This window comes from Hyaena hyaena, unplaced genomic scaffold (assembly GCF_003009895.1).
Source record: "Hyaena hyaena isolate Hyena2069 unplaced genomic scaffold, ASM300989v1 scaffold_28, whole genome shotgun sequence".
Lineage (NCBI taxonomy): Eukaryota > Metazoa > Chordata > Mammalia > Carnivora > Hyaenidae > Hyaena > Hyaena hyaena.
This window is the reverse complement of record NW_024080660.1, coordinates 2,528,002-2,547,903: the sequence shown is the minus strand read 5'-3', so window position 1 is coordinate 2,547,903 and position 19,902 is coordinate 2,528,002. Positions and strand designations below refer to the sequence as shown.

Genomic DNA, 19,902 nt, shown 5'->3' with positions numbered 1-19,902 from the left:
TCCAGCTGAAAGAGGAACAATTATTCCTGGAGGTTCTCTGTAATCAAAGCCATCATAGGACTATTTTGATAAAAGAGTTGAACTCAAGTGCTTTGAAGACAACATTATGAGATTGTCATCCTGGTAATGATGGGGTCCCAGGAATGCTCAGTTTGGAAATGATCCTTTTCTTAAAAATGCCATTAGTCGTTCTTGAGTATGTTTAACAACAACAACAAAAACCCCAAACAAACAAACAAACAAAAAAAACCAACTTAGGGAAAATACCAGCAGAAAGCTCACCAGAATGTTACACAGTAATTTCTTCTGAGTGGTATTTTTGGGCAATGTCTTCTTATTCTTTATAGCATAAAGAGTCCTCTTTCATAACAAATATTTTCTAATACCTCCTCCAATCTTTACTATCCTGAAATATAATTCGTGGATATAAAACTTAGCTAAAATTGTTTTAAAAATCAACAATAAACTATGAAGAAAAACAAAAGGAATATATAATGAAATATGTATTTCAATGTATAAATTCTTGGGCCATTAACACTAGAAGGTATGATGAAGTAGAGGCTTAGACCCTCATAGATCATCATGAAGGTAGAAGTCACATGCACATCTGTAGAATGTCTTAGAACAACGTCATTATACAAGTAGTATTGTCAGGAATGAGTAAAACTACAACTACAGTTTTTCCTCAGTTAACATGGTAGTTGAAGTTTTAGATTCTCTCTGCCATAAAATGTGAGTTTATACATAAAATCAAGTTTGGTTTTGGACTCAGATAACAGAGACGTTTTCATCCATGACTGTCCAGGGAGACAGCTGGAAGTCAAGGGAGCTGCAGGACAACTGTTACATGGGACCTATTAGGACATGTAGTGTCTCTGGCCCCTGTCCACTAAATGCATGTAGAACGTCCCCCATCACTGTGACCCCTAAAAGTACCCGCATGAATATGTATAACCTCTACAAATGCTCCTGGCTGCTTTTGAGAACCACTGCTTTACACTTTTCTATACTTCATATATTTTCTATAATGAAATCTATTACCTTTATAATCATAAAAAAAAATTCCAGCAGAGTTTCAAGCTTATCAGTGTCCCTCCAACAAAGAGATAGAAGGTCATGGGTCACTAACACAAACTAATACCTTGAAGGCAATCAGAGGCAGAAGAAAGATTTGGGAGAAAAGTAAAAGGTCAAGGGTTAACTGTACTGTCCCTTAGTAGCTGATAAACCTTCCACATCTTTGGATAAGAAGTTTGAGCAAAGCCCAAACAGATACCTTGAAGGTCAATTTATTCTATCTTAAAAAAAGATTTCTGACTAGAGCAGAATTCACTGATGTAATGGGACAGTGGGTCCAAAAATTACAGTGTCTCAAAGGAATACATGTGAGCTTTGATTACTGAGATTTCCTTGGCAACAGCATGACCTAAAATTAATAGAGTCCTTAAAAGGAAGATGCCAAAAGGAACTTTGTTGGATTTATACAGCTTGGGCTAGAACAAGGCACAGTGTGACCCATATATAGAAAATCACAGCATCTGCAGTATTTTAAGAAACTACAGTCACAAAGCAAGAGCAAATGTACAGTGAAAGAAAAGATCCTTCCAGACTTATGTGGAGTCAACCACTAGAGAAGACTCCTCAGTACACATTGGATAGAAGGCAGCTTCCCACACATAGAGCTGGTTGGCTGCCATGTCTGAATCTTCATCTCCTTCCTTGGGACTGCCCACTGTCATTAATTGTACAAATCCGGGACAGCTTGCTTTTCTTCATGAGAATGCTTGCCAATTCCCAGAGGTTCGCTATGACAGGGCTGTTTATAACAGCCATCACTTATTAAATATATCCTTATAAGCATTTTTATATAACCAAATTTCTCAGACTTCTCAAAACCCTCTCATTCTGGGGACAAACTAACTATCCTGTTCCCTTCGTCTTTTTTTTTTTTTTTCCAAATCTGGCTAAAGATAAAGAGGCTAAGGGAAGAAAATCTATATTTTCTTATCCTTTCACTTGATTAAAAAAGAGACTTGCCTTCACAAGACTGTGGTATACTGTGAAAAGTATTACTTTACTACATAAATAACTAACCCTGATAGCTCCGACAGCTTACCTAGGGTGTCTTTAAACTTAGTCAAACTGTTGTTCCCTCTCAACAGTGCAGTCTTGTCGGGGACATACCTTACCATATTAGGTAATCAAGCCCCAGAGAGAGAAGCAAAACAGTCCTAGGATTTTACCTAAAAGGAGAATGGCAAAGATATTGCCCAGTGGCGGAGAACAGACAGAAAATCACTGGATGCCCTCCAGCCGACTAAGGGGCTTCATGAGATTAAGTAACAAGATTAAAAAAAATACTGCTTAGAGAGGAAAGAGGATCCAGCAAATAGCCAGAAGCCAAGTTGTAAAAAATTAAAGCACACAGGCAAAGGGGCTATTATTTACCTAAAGAAAGCTGGGGGGCTGGGGGAGAGTGGGGTAGAGTAAAGATCTATGAAACTAGAATTGTTGGAAATCCCTGCAGAGAAAGATAAACAGGAGAGGCAACTGAGGTATAGAAATGAAAGCCTCCTTGATTGACAGAGAAACATGTGGGACTTGATTTGATCAGGTGCTCAAAGAGTTCTTAGCAAAAATGGAAACATTTAGTTCTTGTTTTTTCCCCCTCTACTCATTACTTATTCCCCCTACTTCAGCAATCCCTCTTAAAATTTATTTATCAAAATTCATCAGGTACCTATTCAGAACACAAACATACTAGAGTTATATAGGAGCCTGAGCTACCTCTCTGACTCTCCAAGTAATTAATTCTTTATGGCTAAATGAATAAATAACTTCAAAATCACATGATTCTAAGGTCAACAAAAGTATTCCCAAAGCCTTACTTTGATGCAGATTTAGGAACCTACAGATTTGGAAAATAGTATGAATGAATTTCAACCACCTCTAACTATTTAAGTATATTTAGTCATGTTCACTTTATAACCTTAGGAGGTAGCTACTATGACTATCCCTACTTTACAGATGAGGAAACTGAAGTATAGAGAGGTTAAGCAACTTATCCAAAGTAGTTAAGTGGCCCAGGGAGTCTACCTAGCTCCTGGGTCCGCACTCTTACCCACTATGCTGTATTGCTTGTCATAGCAGTATATCACACGAGATGTAGAACAGAAAGAAAGATTCCCCTGAAGGTAGTGCACCTGCCATGGACTGGGAACCCAGAGATGTGATCCTGGCAAGTTACTTAATCTCTCTGGGCCTCAGTTGTTATCTTTAAATGTGAAGTTTAACTAGTTACCCAGAAGTTTAAGTCTCTTTCAGTTCTAAAATTCAGTGTATAATTGCCACTATAGCCGTTACAGAGCTACCTCAGAGTTTAGCATCCAATAACACTCAGAAAAAAGTTTTTCAAAGAAAGCCTCTTACTCTTAAGTGAAATGGAAGTGCTAGTTATTCAAAGATATAATAAAGCTGAGGAAAAATCAGGCAAAGCAAAGTGGACCAAAAGCTGAGAGAACTTAAAAGATCACCTGCAAAGACGGTTAATCAATAGAATTCTTTTGATTTAACAAAACTCAAACTTATTTTCTCAGGCCTATTTATATTCTCAGGGCTAACTACTAAGATTCATCAGTTTCCTTTGTGGTTCTTCCCCTTCTCACTTTGAATTTTGGAGTGCCCCAGGGCTCTCTGTCTTTGGATTTCTTCTCCCTCTACTTGCATTCTCTTGGTGATCACATTCAATCTCATGGTTTTAAATTCAATCTATACATTTATTGACATTCAAGTTCATATGTCCAGTCTGGACCACTCATCTGAACTCCAGACACCTCTACTAAGTCTTCTCTTGACATTTCCATGTGGATGTCAATCATTAAATTTAACACTCCTAAAACCCAAACCATATGCGTGCTCTCCGCCCACCAAATCCATTCCTTCCACAGTCATTTCCATCTCAGTTAATGAAAACTCCATCCTTTCAGTTGCCTTAGCTAAAAGTTTTGGTGGCAACCCTGATCAATACCCCTGCCCCCATTTTTTTTCACCCTATATCCAATCCAGCAGCAAATTTCATTGGTTCCAATTTCAAACTATATCCCAAATAGGAAAACTTCTCAGCAGCTTTACTACCCACTATCACTTTGGTCCAAATCACCATCAGTTTTTTCCCTGGATGATTGTAATAGCCTCCTAACTGATGTTCCTGTTTCCACCTGAATCCCTTTAGAGTCTATCCCCAAAATAGTAGGCAGAGGAACTCCTTAAAATATAAGTATAATCATGTCACTCTTTTGCTCAAAACTCTACAATGGCTACCCACTCACTGAGATCAAAAGCCAGAGCCTTTACAATGACTTATCAGTCTATGCCTTTGGACCCTTCTGCTCATTCTGCTCTCCCACACTGGTCTTTTCACCTGTCCTCAAGCACGTCAGCTGTGCTTCTGCCTCAGAATCTTTGCAAGTGCTGTTCCCCCTGCCTAAACTCTCTATTCCCATATGTCCACATAGCTCCCCATCTTACTTCCTTTAATTCTAGGCTCAGTTGATGCTTTCTCAGCAATGTCTATCCTGAGACCGCCCTACTTATAATGCCAACTTCCTATCCCATTCAGACATTTCTGATTCCTTCCTATCCTACTCTATATGGATTTTCTCAAAATCACTCATCACCTTTTCACACACTATTTACTTCACACATTTATTTATTGTCCATCTCTTCCACTAGAATGTAAACTCCTTAAGAGCAGGGCTCTTTGTTCATTGTTGCATCTCCAGTATCTGGAAAATTTCCTGACTATAATAGGCACTTTAAAGTACTTGTTCAGCGAATATATGAGAAGAAGGTTATAGAGAAGGCAGGACCAAATGCAAAATGCATTTAGTCACTTTTGGCAGTAGAGACATTTCTGGGGCCAAGTGGCTCCCAAGACAAGTTCTATTTTCTATTAAAGCTTAGTTCAAAACCAAGCTTTGCCAGCAAGTTCCTATATGCCAGCTAAATTATCTTTCATTTAATTTGAAAATCTTGTATTTAATGGCTTACCTCCATTGGTATGCTTTATCAACGTGTCTCTCTATTAGCGTGTCACCAGCCATCTAAGGCAGATACCTTAATATCCATGAATTAGTAATTCCTTAACAATATCTCCTTTACCAGTGCATTTTGAGGAGTGATGAGCAATCCAGATCTACTATTCCATCCTGGACTAGGAAAACTACATTGCTGATTTTGAGGTTGAGGTTTCACTAATTCTGTTCAGACTGAGTGTCACCTGACTTGCCTAAAAGTGACAGGGATGGAGGGTAGGGATGTGGAGGGAGGCATCTTGTATGGAAAGATGCCTTCTTACTTCATGAAAGATATAAGTACCTACCTATGTCAAGGACAACAGAGGTATGCTGATATTCTACCCACTGACTGAATCTTGATACTCAAGAGTAGGCCTTTCAGTTGTCCTTCAAGAAGACATTCCTTCACTTAAGGAAGTGAGATGCTACTAGCAAGTCATTTTGAACATATAATCTGTTGAGTAAAAAACCAAATGGATAAATAGGGACTGCAGAAGGATTTAAGCCCCAATTTCAAGTCTGTTTCATTAAAGTCAAATAAAAAGGTTCCCTGATGCAGGGTACAGGGTGTTCAACCAGCAGGGTTTTCATGTCTGAATACTTCTTAACTTCTTTGAGCCTCATTGCTCTTAACTATAAAACAAGGTCCCTAACTCAAGTTATCTCCAAATTCCCGAAAGCTGGGAGGCAAGTTACTTTACTGCATGAACTGTGTTCTTTAAAAATCCCTTTAAGGGCCGCCTGGGTGGCTCAGTGGGTTAAGCATCCGACTTTAACTCAGGTCATGATCATGGTTCGTGGGTTCGAGCCTCGAGTCGGGCTCTGTGCTGACAGCTCAGAGCCTGGAGCCTGTCTTCAGACTCTGTGTCTCCCTCTCTCTCTGACCCTCCCGTGCTCATGCTGTCTCTTTCAAAAATAAATAAAAAACATTAAAAAACAATTTTTTTAATCCCTTTAAGACAAAAGACTACTGTGCAGCTTCTTTAGGGCACCATTCTTGTTCACCAGCATCTTTTCTGTTGACCACTTATGCCCTCTAGTGATAAACTTAATTACACAACAGAATTAGCTTGGCAAACAGTTTGCTCCCGAGGAGTAAATGGGGGAAAACAGTAAGAATGCAGTAGATAAAAACAGTGTTAAAGCAAAAGAAAGACAGGACAAAGATGTAGGTAGAAAAAGATGGAAAGATGCTAAATGGCCATCATTTTCTGCAGTGTGCCGATGACTGTGCCTTCCAGAACAAACATTCGGTGTAATTACTTCTAGTAAAGAATACAAACACACTCCTGAATATGAAATTTTTTTCATGTATCACTGGAATACCCTTCTTCCTCATGTTAAGATCTAGATAAAGTTTCTTTTTCACATAGCGATATAATGGATATATTAAGACTTCTGGGGAATATCTATTACGTACCTACTGTGGACAATTAGCAGATGTGCTTTAAACACACTTGTCAAGGAGGTGCTAAGAGATTATATATAGTCATTACCAGTCTCACCTGTTCATGGATTTACCTGTGGAGATGGGTTCTGACTAAAACCATGTAGTGTGCTGGGCTTCAGCAAAGTCCCTGGCCTTCTACGTATCATTCCTTGGTGTCACCACCATAAAAATGCATTACTGGTCTTTGTCTCATCACATAATTGATAACAAATATCAGGGCCCTTCCTGGCACTAAATCTTACCTGTATATCAATGCTGGTTACATTTTTCTAGTGTAGGTACACAAAAAGAAGAAATAGATTTCAACAATACAAATTGGGATTTAGGTTAAACAAAAGAAAGATCTTCTTAACCATGCTGTTGTAAAGTACACATGGGTGAGAGGGTAAAGAATCTTCTTCTGAAAACTTTAAGAGGAGGAAACAAAACCTGTACTTAATTCTAACCCTGACTGGAACATAAGATGGGGATAATAACCAGTGAAGTTTCCTTTCTACTCTTAAAATGAAATATGACTGTATGTTTCATATACATGAAGTTCAAGAACAGACAGTACTAATCCATGGTGACAGAAATCAGAAGAGTGGTTGCCTCTTGGGATAGGCAAGGGGGCATGAAGGAACTTTTCAAGGTGATGGAAAAATTCTATATCTTGATTCGAGTGGTGTTTACACTGGTGTATATAATTGTCAAAATTCATCAAATAGTACACTTAAGATCTATGCAGTTTACTGGTTGTGAATTTTATCTCGAGAAAAAAAAAATATATATGCCAGAGTCTTGGGAAGAGTTACCTTTAAAAATAATAGATTCTGCCACTCTTCAGGAATAGGCTAAGAAAGAGAAGGGAGCTGTCATGACCTCAATAGCATATATAGTTTTACTGAACCAAAAACCAAGAAAAGAAGGGAGTGCCCTGGCTTCTCAGCAGTATCCATGCTGATTAGCTAACAGTGCCATTTCAACAGAATGCCCCCTTCTTTGGCTGGCTCAATTCTGGAAGGACATGGAGGTCAGGAAGAAAGAATGGTTCTAATATATTACTGTCTTGAAGTAGAATTGCAGCAGCTTACACTAGGCCATGGCCAGGCATGTTGCTCTGTGGGTCCATTATGATGATAAGGACATCATCATATGGTTAGTGTTAGAAGAGAGTACTTGGGAGAAAAACAGGTTAAGCGGGTTTTTTTTGTTTTTGTTTTTTTCTTTTTTCCTCTTCAGTTAAGTAACATTAAGGCTATAACCCAATCTAACAAAAGCCAAACAAGACTAGGGCTGGGCTGCTTGTGCTCACCTGGGTGGGCCTACCTCCCCTCACATGGTCTGCAGCCCGAGGAGATGAGTGTTTCACTGAAATAAACTTGAGTAATCAATCAAGCAAATGTATGGCTTTTAAAGGATTCCTCACCCTGTGCTGGCTTATCACCAATCTTTCCTTCTACATGGTTGGTAGGGCGGGAGATAGGCACCTGGAATATGCCTGTGCCAACTCTGGCTTGCCAGCAGACATTCAAAGTTACCATTCTAGAGATAACAGACCATTTATTCTTCTCTTAGGATTCACAGTGGAGTTGGCTTGACACATGGCAGACACTAGTTGATGCCTCAAGCAACTGGATGAGTGAAATGTTTTTCGGTCTGACAAATGACTTCCATGTCAAACCTCAATAGTCTCTGCGATTCCTCACCAATCAGAAAACCCTTTCTATAATTTTCAGTCACCTGTCCTAAGGTGAAATTCTCCGGGAAGCGTTGAATCAAGAACATCTTAGCTTTCCTTACCTGGTGCCCTTTGTTAGGATTTTCCCATGCCAAGTGGTTTGGAAGGGTGAAGACATAGATTGTCACTGACAAAAGACATCCTGTCACAACAAAGTTGTCCTTGTTGTTATGCCCTTTATGGATTTAAATGGCTTCTGTAACCCTTAAAGGATTAAAGTTCATTGCAGTGCTCTATAATCTATTACGCAGATCCTCTCTTTAGGTATCTTATAATTCCCCAAAGCAACTTTCCTACACTCACTCTTCGTAGCTCCAAAAGTCTTTCCCAACCCCCTTGAAGGACTGAAGAGTTACTGTTATTTGTGCATGCATATAACATACACACACACACACACACACACACACACACACACACACTCACACACCCTGCTCTAACAGAACCTCTTCTGTGGTATTTCCACCTGACCCAGCTCATCTTTGTGAAGTCACCTAGCTTCAACCAAGAGTAGGCAATTCCCACCTGTGTCACCACTGGTCACCTGGGCATTGCTTTTTGAAAGGCCACTACTATTTTGGATCTTGACTAAAATATAAGCAGGTCAATAACATAATATAGTATTTCTATTTCCTCTGCTAAGAATGAGTTAGTTGTCAATTTTCAGGATGAGTTTTCTAATATATTCTGAGAACACACTTTCAACTAACTGCAGGGCATAAGAAGGCCATCTTTTTACATAATTTCCAATAAAAATGTACATATAGTCTCAATTCATTTAGTCAAAACCACATTCCTTCCTGAACAAAGTCCTAATAAGGAAACCACTAACTTTCTGTCATGTTTGGCTTTCAGAAGCCTAGAGTATCATGAAAGCTGGGCCCAGGCCATGCACCACAGAGAAAAGCTGGATGCCAGGCTGGCGTTGTCTAAGAGTCAAGGGTTTAATCTTATTTCAAAGTCAAATATAAGTAGCTTTTGGATTGTGTAAGGTTTACATTCTTCACATTTATGTTCCTTTCCATATATAAGTATAGATCCATAAGAGAAATACTATCACTCTTGAATTTTCTTCCAAAGATTTCCAAGCACTTTCTACAAACAGTAACATATCCAGAGGAGAGAAAAAACAGTCAGGCAGACCCGACAGTTGTGAGAGATCAGCAGAAGGTATAGAGAAACACAGGAAACTTGCTCAAGAGCATGCGCGTTGTTACAGCAGCTGAGACAATACCAACTAACACCTGCCCCACCTCTCAGCGAGGTCTACCTCCAAACTCGCCCTCAACCCAAATCTGCATAGCGCCTGCTCTTCTCTATTAAAATTGTATGCATGTGAGAAAGGCTGAACCAAAAGGGACATGCCTCACGGGCCTGCCACTTACCAGTGCTGCTTTTACCTCTTCAGAGACTTCAGTATCATCTTCCTAAAGAGGAAGGAGGGAGAAAAACAAGAGGACCATGGTCACAGACATCCTTGAAGGCAACAAGGTCAGCTCCTATCAATTATGCATCTTGGCATCTCAAACACAGGCAATGAGAACTGACTGCCAAGTGATGTTCTGTTACTGTTGCTTTTAACAGCTACCACAGGCAGATAGCTTAGGAACATCGCCTGTCATTAAAAACATCAAATAAGCCATAGCTGGAAAAGGGGTATCATTAAGAAAGAAAGACTTTATTTCATCTCTGTCAATAGTTATCTATTTGGTCCGATAAAAATGAGATACTTTTTGGGGTGCCTGGGTGGCTTAGTCGGTTAAGCGTCCAACTCTTGATTTCAGCTCAGGTCATGATCTTATGGTCATGAGATCGAGCCTTGTGTTGGGCTCTGCACTGACAGCACAGAGCTTGTTTGATGTTTGATTTTCTCTCTCCTTCCCTCTCTCAAAATAAGTAAAAAATAAACTTAAAATTTTTAAAAAATGAGACACTTTAACCTAAAAAATACTTTCTAGTAGATGACTATATACTATCTCATTTCTTGTCTCACTGAATGGTTCCTCTAACTTTCAAATGATCATTGGTAGCCAGAGGGACCTCCTGATTATTGGTCACTTGATTTTTAAAATGCCAATAACAGGAGTGCCTGGGAGGCTCAACTGGTTGATTTGCACTCAGGTTGTGATCTCACACTTCATGAGATCGAGCCTCGAGATGGGCTCCGCACTGATAGCATGGAGCCTGCTTTGAATTCTCTCTCTTTCTGTCCCCCACGCCCCCACTGCCCCACTGCCCTGCTTGCACATGCGTGCTCTCTCTCTCCCCCCAAATAAATAAATAAACGTTTTTAAAAATGCTAATAACAAAGCTGAGTGAGAAGGGCATAGAAGAGGGGCTCCTGGGTGGCTCAGTTGGTTAAGTGTCCAACTCTTGATTTTGGCTCAGGTCATATCTCACAGTTCTTGGGTTCAAACCCCACATCAGGCTCCACGCTGACAGCATGAGGCCTGCTTGGGATTCTTTCTCTTCTCTGCTCCCCCTTTATGTACTCTCTCTCTTGTAAAATAAAATTTATTTATTTATGTATTTATTTTTGAGAGAGAGAGAGAGCAGGGCAGGGGCAGAAAGAGAGGGAGAGAGAGCATTCCAAGCAGGTTCCACACAGTCGGCACAGAGCCTGACATGGGGCTCAAGTTCATGAACCATGAGATCATGACCGGAGCTGAGGTCAAGAGTTGGATGCTTACTGACTGAGCCACCCAGGTGTTCCTCAAAATAAATTAAAAAAAATTTTTTAATAACTTCTCTCCACACTCCCACATGCTATAAATGGGAGTATAAACAAATAAACTTTTAAAAAAAGAGAGAAGGATATAGAACAAGAGAGTGAATTAAAGTACTGCATGTGTGTTTGCAGTTAGTAAGCACTGGTACATTTGTCTTTATTTTAAAGCCAAAGTTAATCTAGTTTATATTATTGTTTCTTTTCCCCTCCAAAAGAGTAAAACAGAGTCAGATGAACTTGTCCTACAAACAGATTTTAAGCTCCTTGAAATTCCTGTAGTGCTCCTAAAATATTTTGTTAGAATCTCTGTTAACAAGTGATATTGAGATATTGTTGACTACCTACATGACTTTCTGAGAATATTAGCGAGAACGACTGATATTTGACAAGCATATTCCCTTGTTATATTTGCTTACATGGTTGTAGATTTTCAGTTTTTTTCATTCTTCACCAATTATTTACTGAGTGCCTACTATGTGCCTGGTACTACTGTTCTAGGCAGTGGGGTATCCAGCCAAGAATATACCAAATGAGTCCCATACTAGGTGAATCTTTCTTCTTCTATCAGTAATATTCCTTGATAATCTGCAAGATGTATGGGACCACATAGGACTCTCTTTTTTAAAGTCAACATAAAGGATAACAGCCATGGGTGATGGGATATGTCCCAGCACAGACCAATCCACTCACATCCTTTGTCCAGAAATTGATGCCTGTGCCTCTTCGCCGCTCCTTGGGCCTCCTCCTCTCACGGATGGACAGCCTATTAGAGGACTGATCATCCACATCTGCATCTTCACTCTCTGGCCAAGGATAAAACAAAGTGTGATCTTAGGAGTCTTAGCGTCCTCAAGCACGCTAGAGAGGAGCCTGCACATTCTGAAGCTCCACATACCATTTTTGTCCATTTCCTTTGCAACCGCAGCGTTTGTGCTGGTCTCGGAACTCTCGGTGTCGGGGACTGAAGGTCTGCTCGTCCGCAGCAGATGAGAACTAGTGTAGAGAGTAGGTCTTGATGCAGAAGGAGACACTGGTGTTGTGGGTTTGTCTGGCTGAGCTGAATACCTCAGGCGACGATAGACAGGCTGGAAATAATCCACAGGGTGAGGTGTTAGAGGTCAAGTCCAACCAAATGATAAGGATAGCAGGCTTATTAAAAAAGGGCTTTTTCTATACCAAGAGACTTACTAATAGTAAATGCTCAATAAATAGCCACTGAGCTGAACTACAGTTAGTTAATTAGCCAGAAAGGAAATAGCTTTTGGATTCCTATTCTGATAATATGATCATGTGGATAGAAGCCCATGAAAATTTTTTCCTACACTGACTCAAAGGCACTAGGTATAGCACTAATCTTGTTAATAAAAATTCCTTTAATTTTGGAATGAAAATAAGAAGAATGGTGGCCTTTTCAAGATGGAGCACTGAAAGGTAAGGTTTTAGTAGAAAAATAAAAAGCTTGGGAATATGAAGAAACAGTACAGAGTTACCTGAGAACAGAGACCAAATCTGAGCATTCTACAAATTTCTGATTATTCTACCAAAGTGCCATAACCAGGCTTACCGAAACTTAAAAAAATTCCCATTTTCCCCTTTGAACTTTTTTTCCCAATGAAAAAGACACAGCCTGAAAATAAGCCTTAGCTTGGTTTATTACAGATGCACAGATAATTATTACTACATGTAGAGACTATATACTTTTTTGTTTATAAAGACAGAAGCAATAAAATATAGTAAGCTTTGGAATCAGGCAGAACTTAGTTTAACTTCTAGCTTCAGCATTTACTAGCTGTGTGGCTTTGAATAAGTTACTTAACTTCTCTGGGCCTCAGCTTCCTCACATATAAAAGAGGGATAATATCTTCCTCAGAGAGGGCTGTGAGGATTATATGAGATAATGTATGTTAGGTGCTTAAAACAGTAGCTAGTAATAAATACTCAATAAACCTATAAACAGTAGCTGATAAACAACAACAACAACAGAAAAATCCAAAAGAACCTTAGTTGATAGAGCCTGGCCATTTGGAGATGGAGCAAGTCGATTCCTTTTTCCTCTAACTATGGTAATGGTAAAATTTAACATCCCAGTTGAGACACTTCTGAGAGCGAAGATAAACAGTGTCACTAATTACAGAGATAACAGGTGTGATCTGAACCCTCTTCGGTAAACCAGGAGGAGTTCTGTTCACCCTAAACATAACCCTAACCTTTTGACTACGAACTCCATTAGAGAAAGGGAACAGAAGTTAACATGTCTACCTCAACACTGACATCTTGTGGCACGGAATTAAGCAGTGCTTTGCAAAATCAGGTTTGTAGGAGGTTACGGAACACTATAATCATGGCTGAGAGGGCACTCTGGAGCCTGACTGCCTATGCGCAAGTTCTTGCTCCACCACTTCCCATCTGTGTGAAATGCTGGACCAGTTACTTAACCTCTTTGTGACTCAATTTCCTCCCATTTCCTTCCCATAGTGGGAATAATAATGTTTACCTCAGCAGGCTGCTTTGAGGAGTAAACGAATTAATACATATGAAATAGTTAAAATAATGCCCGGGATAAAGTAAACACTCAATAAATCCTCACGTTTCTATTTATATTTTTATTATACTATACTATATTATACTATAACCTCTCTTTTTAGGATAGAAAGACATTAGTTTAAGAATTAGTTAGCTACACTTACTGAGGTAATCATTTCACTATAAATACCAAAGCATCACGTTGTACACCTAAAACTAATAAAATGTTATTATGTCAGCATCTCAATAAAACCGGATAAAAAGTAAGCATTATTTAACTCCAAGAGGAAACAGATGATTACTTAAGGACTGACACCTTGAGTTCTGTCAGTTATACAGGTTTACCAACTAGAGACAGACATGATCAGTGTTTTCTAGGAGTTGTCCACTTGAAAGTAGCACAGCGCTTGAATTATCAGTGAGGAAGGGATTCCCCCCATCAATGGCCCTGCTTTTAGCACAGTACAAGCCAGCAAAAGGGACTTACCTCCTCATCCAGACTCCGGCCCCAGGGTTGACGACCCTCACCAGCTTCCTTCGCTGGGACTGCTGAGGGCTCATGCTTTTCTGGGCTTCCCTCAAGCCCTTCGGGGCCCACGGGCTTCTGGCTAGGCTGCTCCTGTGCTTGCCGTTCTGCCCTCGACCGGCTGAATGTCCTTTCTGCTTCCTGAAGGTCTGTTAGTGTCACGCCCTGGGAAAATGGCACGAGGTCAGGGAAGTTCCACTCTAACCACAGAATAACTCTTGATAAATGAGCAGGGAAACTGCCTTAAACATCTAATAGTATCAAAGTCCAAATGAAGCTCCCCAAATGCATGGGGCCATTTCAAGCAAGATATGCTTAAAATAAACACGTCAGTGTGCAAAGAGCCCCGCCTGAGTCTAGGTATTACCTTTCAAGTGTAATACTTAGCTTTTCCACTTTGAGTTCCAGGAAACAGGGCAACATTGATGCCCCCTGTTGTGGATGTACTTCTCTCATACCCCTAGCTCGCAACATCGTTGTTTGAAAGCTCCATACCCCCCAAGAGAAAATGGTTACCAAGAAAGATTCTCTGAAGAGTGGATACTAGAAAAACTTGATTTTACTTATAGGAAGAAAAACCAGCCCCCAAAAGGTGGAAATTCAGAGCCAGGCTAGAACAACAATAAAAACCAACCAACCAAAAAAACCAAAAAGACACCACCTAAACTAGCTTTACTCTAAGATGATTTTCTCAGTAATTCTAGGAATGTCACACAGAGACGTTCCAACAATTGATATTTCTCTCAGGCTCTCAGGAGCAGCAATACGGAAGAAAAGTAATTAGGAGGCATCTGTAGAAAAAGGGAGAAAGAGAGTAAGGACCAGAGTGAGCTGATTCTAACTCAAGCAGTTATATGCTCAAGTCCTCAGAAGGGAGTTCTAAAGCTTGAAGGTAGCTGTGCTGGTACTCTATCCACAACCTGTTTGGTTTTAAACTAATCACAAATTTAGTCACTCATTCTCTTAATAAATTATTAAGTGTCTTTAAGCACTGGAACTACAAAGACCAATCAAATGATTCCTGTGTTCAAGAACCTTTTAATCTAGTGGAAAAGATGTAAGAAAGCAGATGAGTATAACGGGATGTAAGTATTAAGACAGAATATATGATCCAGCAATTTCCATTTCTGAGAATCTACCCAAAAGAACTGAAAGCAGGGTCTCAAAGAGATCATGTGTACACCCACGCTCATAGCGGTATTATTCACAATAGTAAAATGGTGGTAGCAAGTGAAGAGTCCACCAGCAGATGAAAGAATGAACAAAATGTGGTATATACAGTGAAATATCATTCATCCTTAAAAAGAATGAAATACTGATACATGCCACAACTTGGATGAGCCTAGAAGACATTATGCTAAGTGAAATAAGCCAGTCACCAAAGGACAAACACTGTATGATTCCACTTGTGTGAAGTACTTAGATTAGTCAAGTTCATAGACATAAGAAGTAGAATGGTGGTTGCCAGAGGCTTGGGGGAGAGATGGACGGAATCATTGTTGAATGGGTATGAAATTTCAGCTTGGGAATAAAAGAGGTATTGGTGTGGGGCGCATGGGTGGCTTAGTCGGTTAAGCGTCCGACTTTCGCTTAGGTCATGATCTCGCGGTTTGTGGGTTCGAGCCCCGCGTCGGGCTCTGTGCTGACTGCCAGCTCAGAGCCTGGAGCCTGTTTCAGAGTCTGTGACTCCCTCTCTTTCTGACCCTCCCCTGCTCACGCTGTCTCTCTCTCTCTCTCTCCTAGAAATGGATAAAACATTAAAAAAAAAAATTTTTTTTAAAGTATTGGTGATAGATGGTGGTAACAGTTGCAAAATAATGTTAATTACTTAATGCCACTGAACCATACACTTAAAAAATGTTTAAAGTGGTAAATTATATGTTATGTATATTTTACCGCAAGAAACTAAACCAAAACAAAAAAATTATAGTCAGTCTTGGTCTTCATGGAGATTACATTCCAAGAAGGGAAAACAGAAATAATCATTGAGCAAAAATAAAATAATAGCTGTCAAAATTACTATAACGGAAAAATACTTAACCTATTTGGGGAAGGTCAGGGAAGACAAGGGTACATTTGTGGCTATTTATAAAGTCTCTTTTACAGTCCTCAGCTATTTGACCTCTGTAGCATTTAAAACTGTTACCTTCACCTTTTACCTGGAAACGGACTTTTCTTTCTTTTTTTTTTAATTGAGAGTGCTAGCAGGGGAGGAGCAGAGAGAGAGGGAGACAAAGAATCTGAAGCAGGCTCTGTGCTGTCAGCACAAAGCCTGACATGGGCTCGAATCCACAAACTGTGGGATCATGACTTGAGCTGAAGTCAGATGCTCAACCAACTGAGCCACCCAGGCGCCCCTGGATACTGACTTTTCATTTACTTCTATTCCGCTACTATTTCCTGGTTTACTTTTCATCTCTCTAGCTGCTCCTTTTAATTGTGCTTCATCAGCTCATTGTCGGCCTCCCTAATGCCAATTCACAGCTTTCTCTCCCTTCTCCTCACCACTGCATACTGAGTTCATGGTCCTGTTACTCCCAGCTTGGACTACTGTAATAGTCTTCTAGTTTTCTAACCGGTCTTCTAGTTTCCTGGCTTCACAAACATACTTTTGCCCACCACTCCCATCAATTCTCTGCATGGTGACTTTTGCAAAATATAACACAGATTATATCAGGCTCTTCCTTACTTCAATGCCTCCCTTAGGAATTTTTTTCTTTTAAAAACATCTTTATTGAAACATAAGTCACATATCATAAAACCCACCCTTTAAAAGTACAGGCATACCTCAGAGGTATTGACGTTTGGTTCTAGTACTGTGATAAAGTGAGTATCACAATACAGGCAGTCAAACAAATTTTTTGGTTTCTCGGTGCATATAAAAGTTATGTTTACACTACGCTGTGGTCTATTAATTGCGCAATAGTATTATGTCCAAAAAGCAATGCACATGCTTTAATTAAAAAATACGTTAGTACTAAAAAAAAAGGCTAACAATCATCTGAGCTTTTCAGTGAGTCATAATCTTTTTGCTGGAGGAGGGTCATGCCTTTATGTTAATGACTGCTGACTGACCAGGGTGGCTGTGGCAATTTCTTATAATACGACAGCAATGAAGGAAATGTGCTGCATCGGTTGATTCTTGCTTTCATGAACAATTTTTCTGTAGTATGCGATACTGTTTGACAACATCTTACAGCAGAACTGCTTTCAAAATTGGACTCAATCCTCTCAAACCCTGCCACTGCTTTATCAACTAAGTTTAGATCGTATTCTGAATCCTTTGTTGTCATTTCAATAATCTTCACAGCATCTTCACCAGGGGTAGATTCCATCTCAAGAAACAACTGTTTTTGCTCACCCATAAGAAGCAACTCCTCATCTGTTCAAGTTTTTATCATGAGATCACAGCCATTCAGTCCTATCTTCGGGCTCCACAGCTAACTCTACTTCTCACTATTTCCACATCTGCAGTTACACATCCCACTGAACTTTGAACTTTCGATTTGTATATTTAAAAAAGGCAGTATCTGCAAAGTGCAATAAAGTGAGGTCTGCCTGGATACAATGCAGTGACTTAGCATATTCACAGACTTGCGCAGCCATCATCACCATCTCATTCTGGAGCATCCCCCACCCAGAAACAAACTCCACATCTATCGGCGGCCACTCCCTATTCCTCTTTCTCTCCCACCCCTGGCAACCACTAATCTATCTTCTCTTTCTCTGCCTTTGCCTATTCTGGGTATTTTCATATAAGTGGAATCATGTCTGCTTTCTTTCACTTAACATAAGGTTTTCTTAAGGTTCATGCACATGGTAGCATTAGCATGTATCAGTACTTCATTTCTTTTTATTGCCAAATAATATTCTATTGTATGGACATATAACATTTCATTTATCCATTTCTTTGTTAACAGAAATCTGTATTCTTTTTTCCCCAGTTATAGTAACTGCTTAATTTATCTGGTCTGCTCGAAGGCTCAGCTTGTGCCCACCACTACTATACCTGCCAAGGGGAGCTGAGTACAACCAGCCACACAATGCTAAGTCTGGCTGTTGCTGGGAGCCCAGGACTCAACTCTACGGCAAGCCCGCAAACTCCTCACATAAGTATGGTCTACACAGCAAGTAAACTCTAGCCAGACTTTGGAGATGACACTAAATTTGGGGTGTGGGCTACCATGCTATTATAAACATCTATGTACAAGTTTTTCTGTGGACATATGTTTTCATGTTCCTTGAGTATATACCTAAGAGTAGAATTGCTAGGTCATATGGTATCTGTATATGTAACATTTTTAGGAACTGCCAACCTGTTTTCCTTTAGGGATCTTAAGATGTGGCCCCTTAAGCACAAATGGAATGATTAGTCTTGTGAAGGAAAGGAGATAAACCTGCTCTGAGCCTGGAAATATAAGAGTGAGAGTGGGTAGATGTAGCTATAAATTCATCTGATACTATGTAGTATAAGATTTAAGACAGGTGAAAACTTCTACTACACTGACTGGAATAAGGCACTCATCTTACTATTTTAATTGTACCTCCAACAGAAAGGCAGACAAAATGACAACAAAGAAGGTCACACTCACTTGAGTAGACCTTCGAGTCTGCCGAGCTTGTCTGGAGCGCGCTTTCCGTAAAGATTCCGCTTCCTCATCCCGTACAGGAGTCAGATATGACCTGCAAAGAAAAAAGTAATACCAGAAGTAAGACCTTTGCTACATGTACTTGAGGAATGACAAGGGACTTCCACAGACTGAAGTGATTTCTACACTCTAAGAATGAATTTGGGCAGAATCAAAATGATAGAGATGCTATCAGTGAAAACTGCATAATCAACATTACTTTTAAATGTATTACTTTCAATGCAGAATCATGTCATCTGTAAAATGAGAATTTCAGTTCTTCTTTCCCTATCCTTACAATTTTTATTTCTTTTCTTTATTTTAATGCACTGGCCAGAACCTCCAGGACGTGCTGAAAAGAAGTCATGATAGTAAGTTTCCATGCTATGTTCCTGCCTTCAGAGAGAGAAAGCATTCAGCATTTTATTACTGTGATATCTAAGATTTCTCTAGACACTGCATTTCGTTAATCAGTTGAGAAACGAATTGTTTTTTTAATCATTAGTGTGTGTTGAACTTATCACGTGTTTCCTCCCCATATATTGAGATTATCATTTTCTTCCCTTTTTTCTGTTAATATGGTGAATTGCATTGAATAATTTTTGAATGATAAAATAACCTTGAATTCTTAGGGTAAGCTCAATTTGGCCATGATGTATCATCTTTTTTTTTAAAAGAAATATTGTTTATGTATATATTTTTAAGTAAGCTCTATGTCCAATTTGGGACTTGAACTCACAGCCTTGAGATCAAGAATCAAATGTTCTATCAACTGAGCAAGTCAGGTGCCCCTATACAGAGTTGCTTTTATATAGATTCAGTATTATTTAGTTTAGGATTCTCCATCCCTAGAGAAATTGGTCTATAATTTTCTCTTCTTATAACTTGCCAGGTCTGGGAATTACAGTTAATCAAGTTGAGAAGTGTTTTCTCCTTGTCTATTTTCTGTAAGAATTTATAAGATTAGAGTTCTTTCTTCCTTAAATAATTAGTAAAGCGCACCACTGAAGACATCTAGATTTTAAGTGTTCTTTATGGGAGGGTTTTTTGATACCAAAAAGCAAAGGCAATAAAAGCAAAAATAAATAAGTAGGACTATATCAAACTAAAAAGCTCTGCACAGCAAAGTAAACCTTCAGCAAAATGAAACAGCAACTTACAGAATGGAAGAAACTATTGGCAAATCATATATCTAAAAAGGGATTACTATCCAAAATAAAGAACTCATATAAATCAAGAGACAAAAAAAAAATCT

The 19,902-nt window shown here is 39.4% G+C and overlaps 1 protein-coding gene across 5 annotated transcripts in view; it reads right to left on the bottom strand.

The window, feature by feature from the left end:
• The window catches only part of PPP1R12B (protein phosphatase 1 regulatory subunit 12B), a 214,625-nt gene that overhangs the window by 73,614 nt on the left and 121,109 nt on the right, over positions 1-19,902 (bottom strand). For all 5 annotated transcript variants that reach the window (XM_039227471.1, XM_039227472.1, XM_039227475.1 and 2 more), the window contains 5 exons: positions 18,612-18,702; positions 13,981-14,184; positions 11,866-12,055; positions 11,661-11,773; positions 9,628-9,669 (listed from right to left, as the gene is read on the bottom strand). In XM_039227471.1, coding sequence (XP_039083402.1) covers positions 9,628-9,669; positions 11,661-11,773; positions 11,866-12,055; positions 13,981-14,184; positions 18,612-18,702 — 640 coding nt within the window. The remainder of the gene's footprint in view (positions 1-9,627; positions 9,670-11,660; positions 11,774-11,865; positions 12,056-13,980; positions 14,185-18,611; positions 18,703-19,902) is intronic.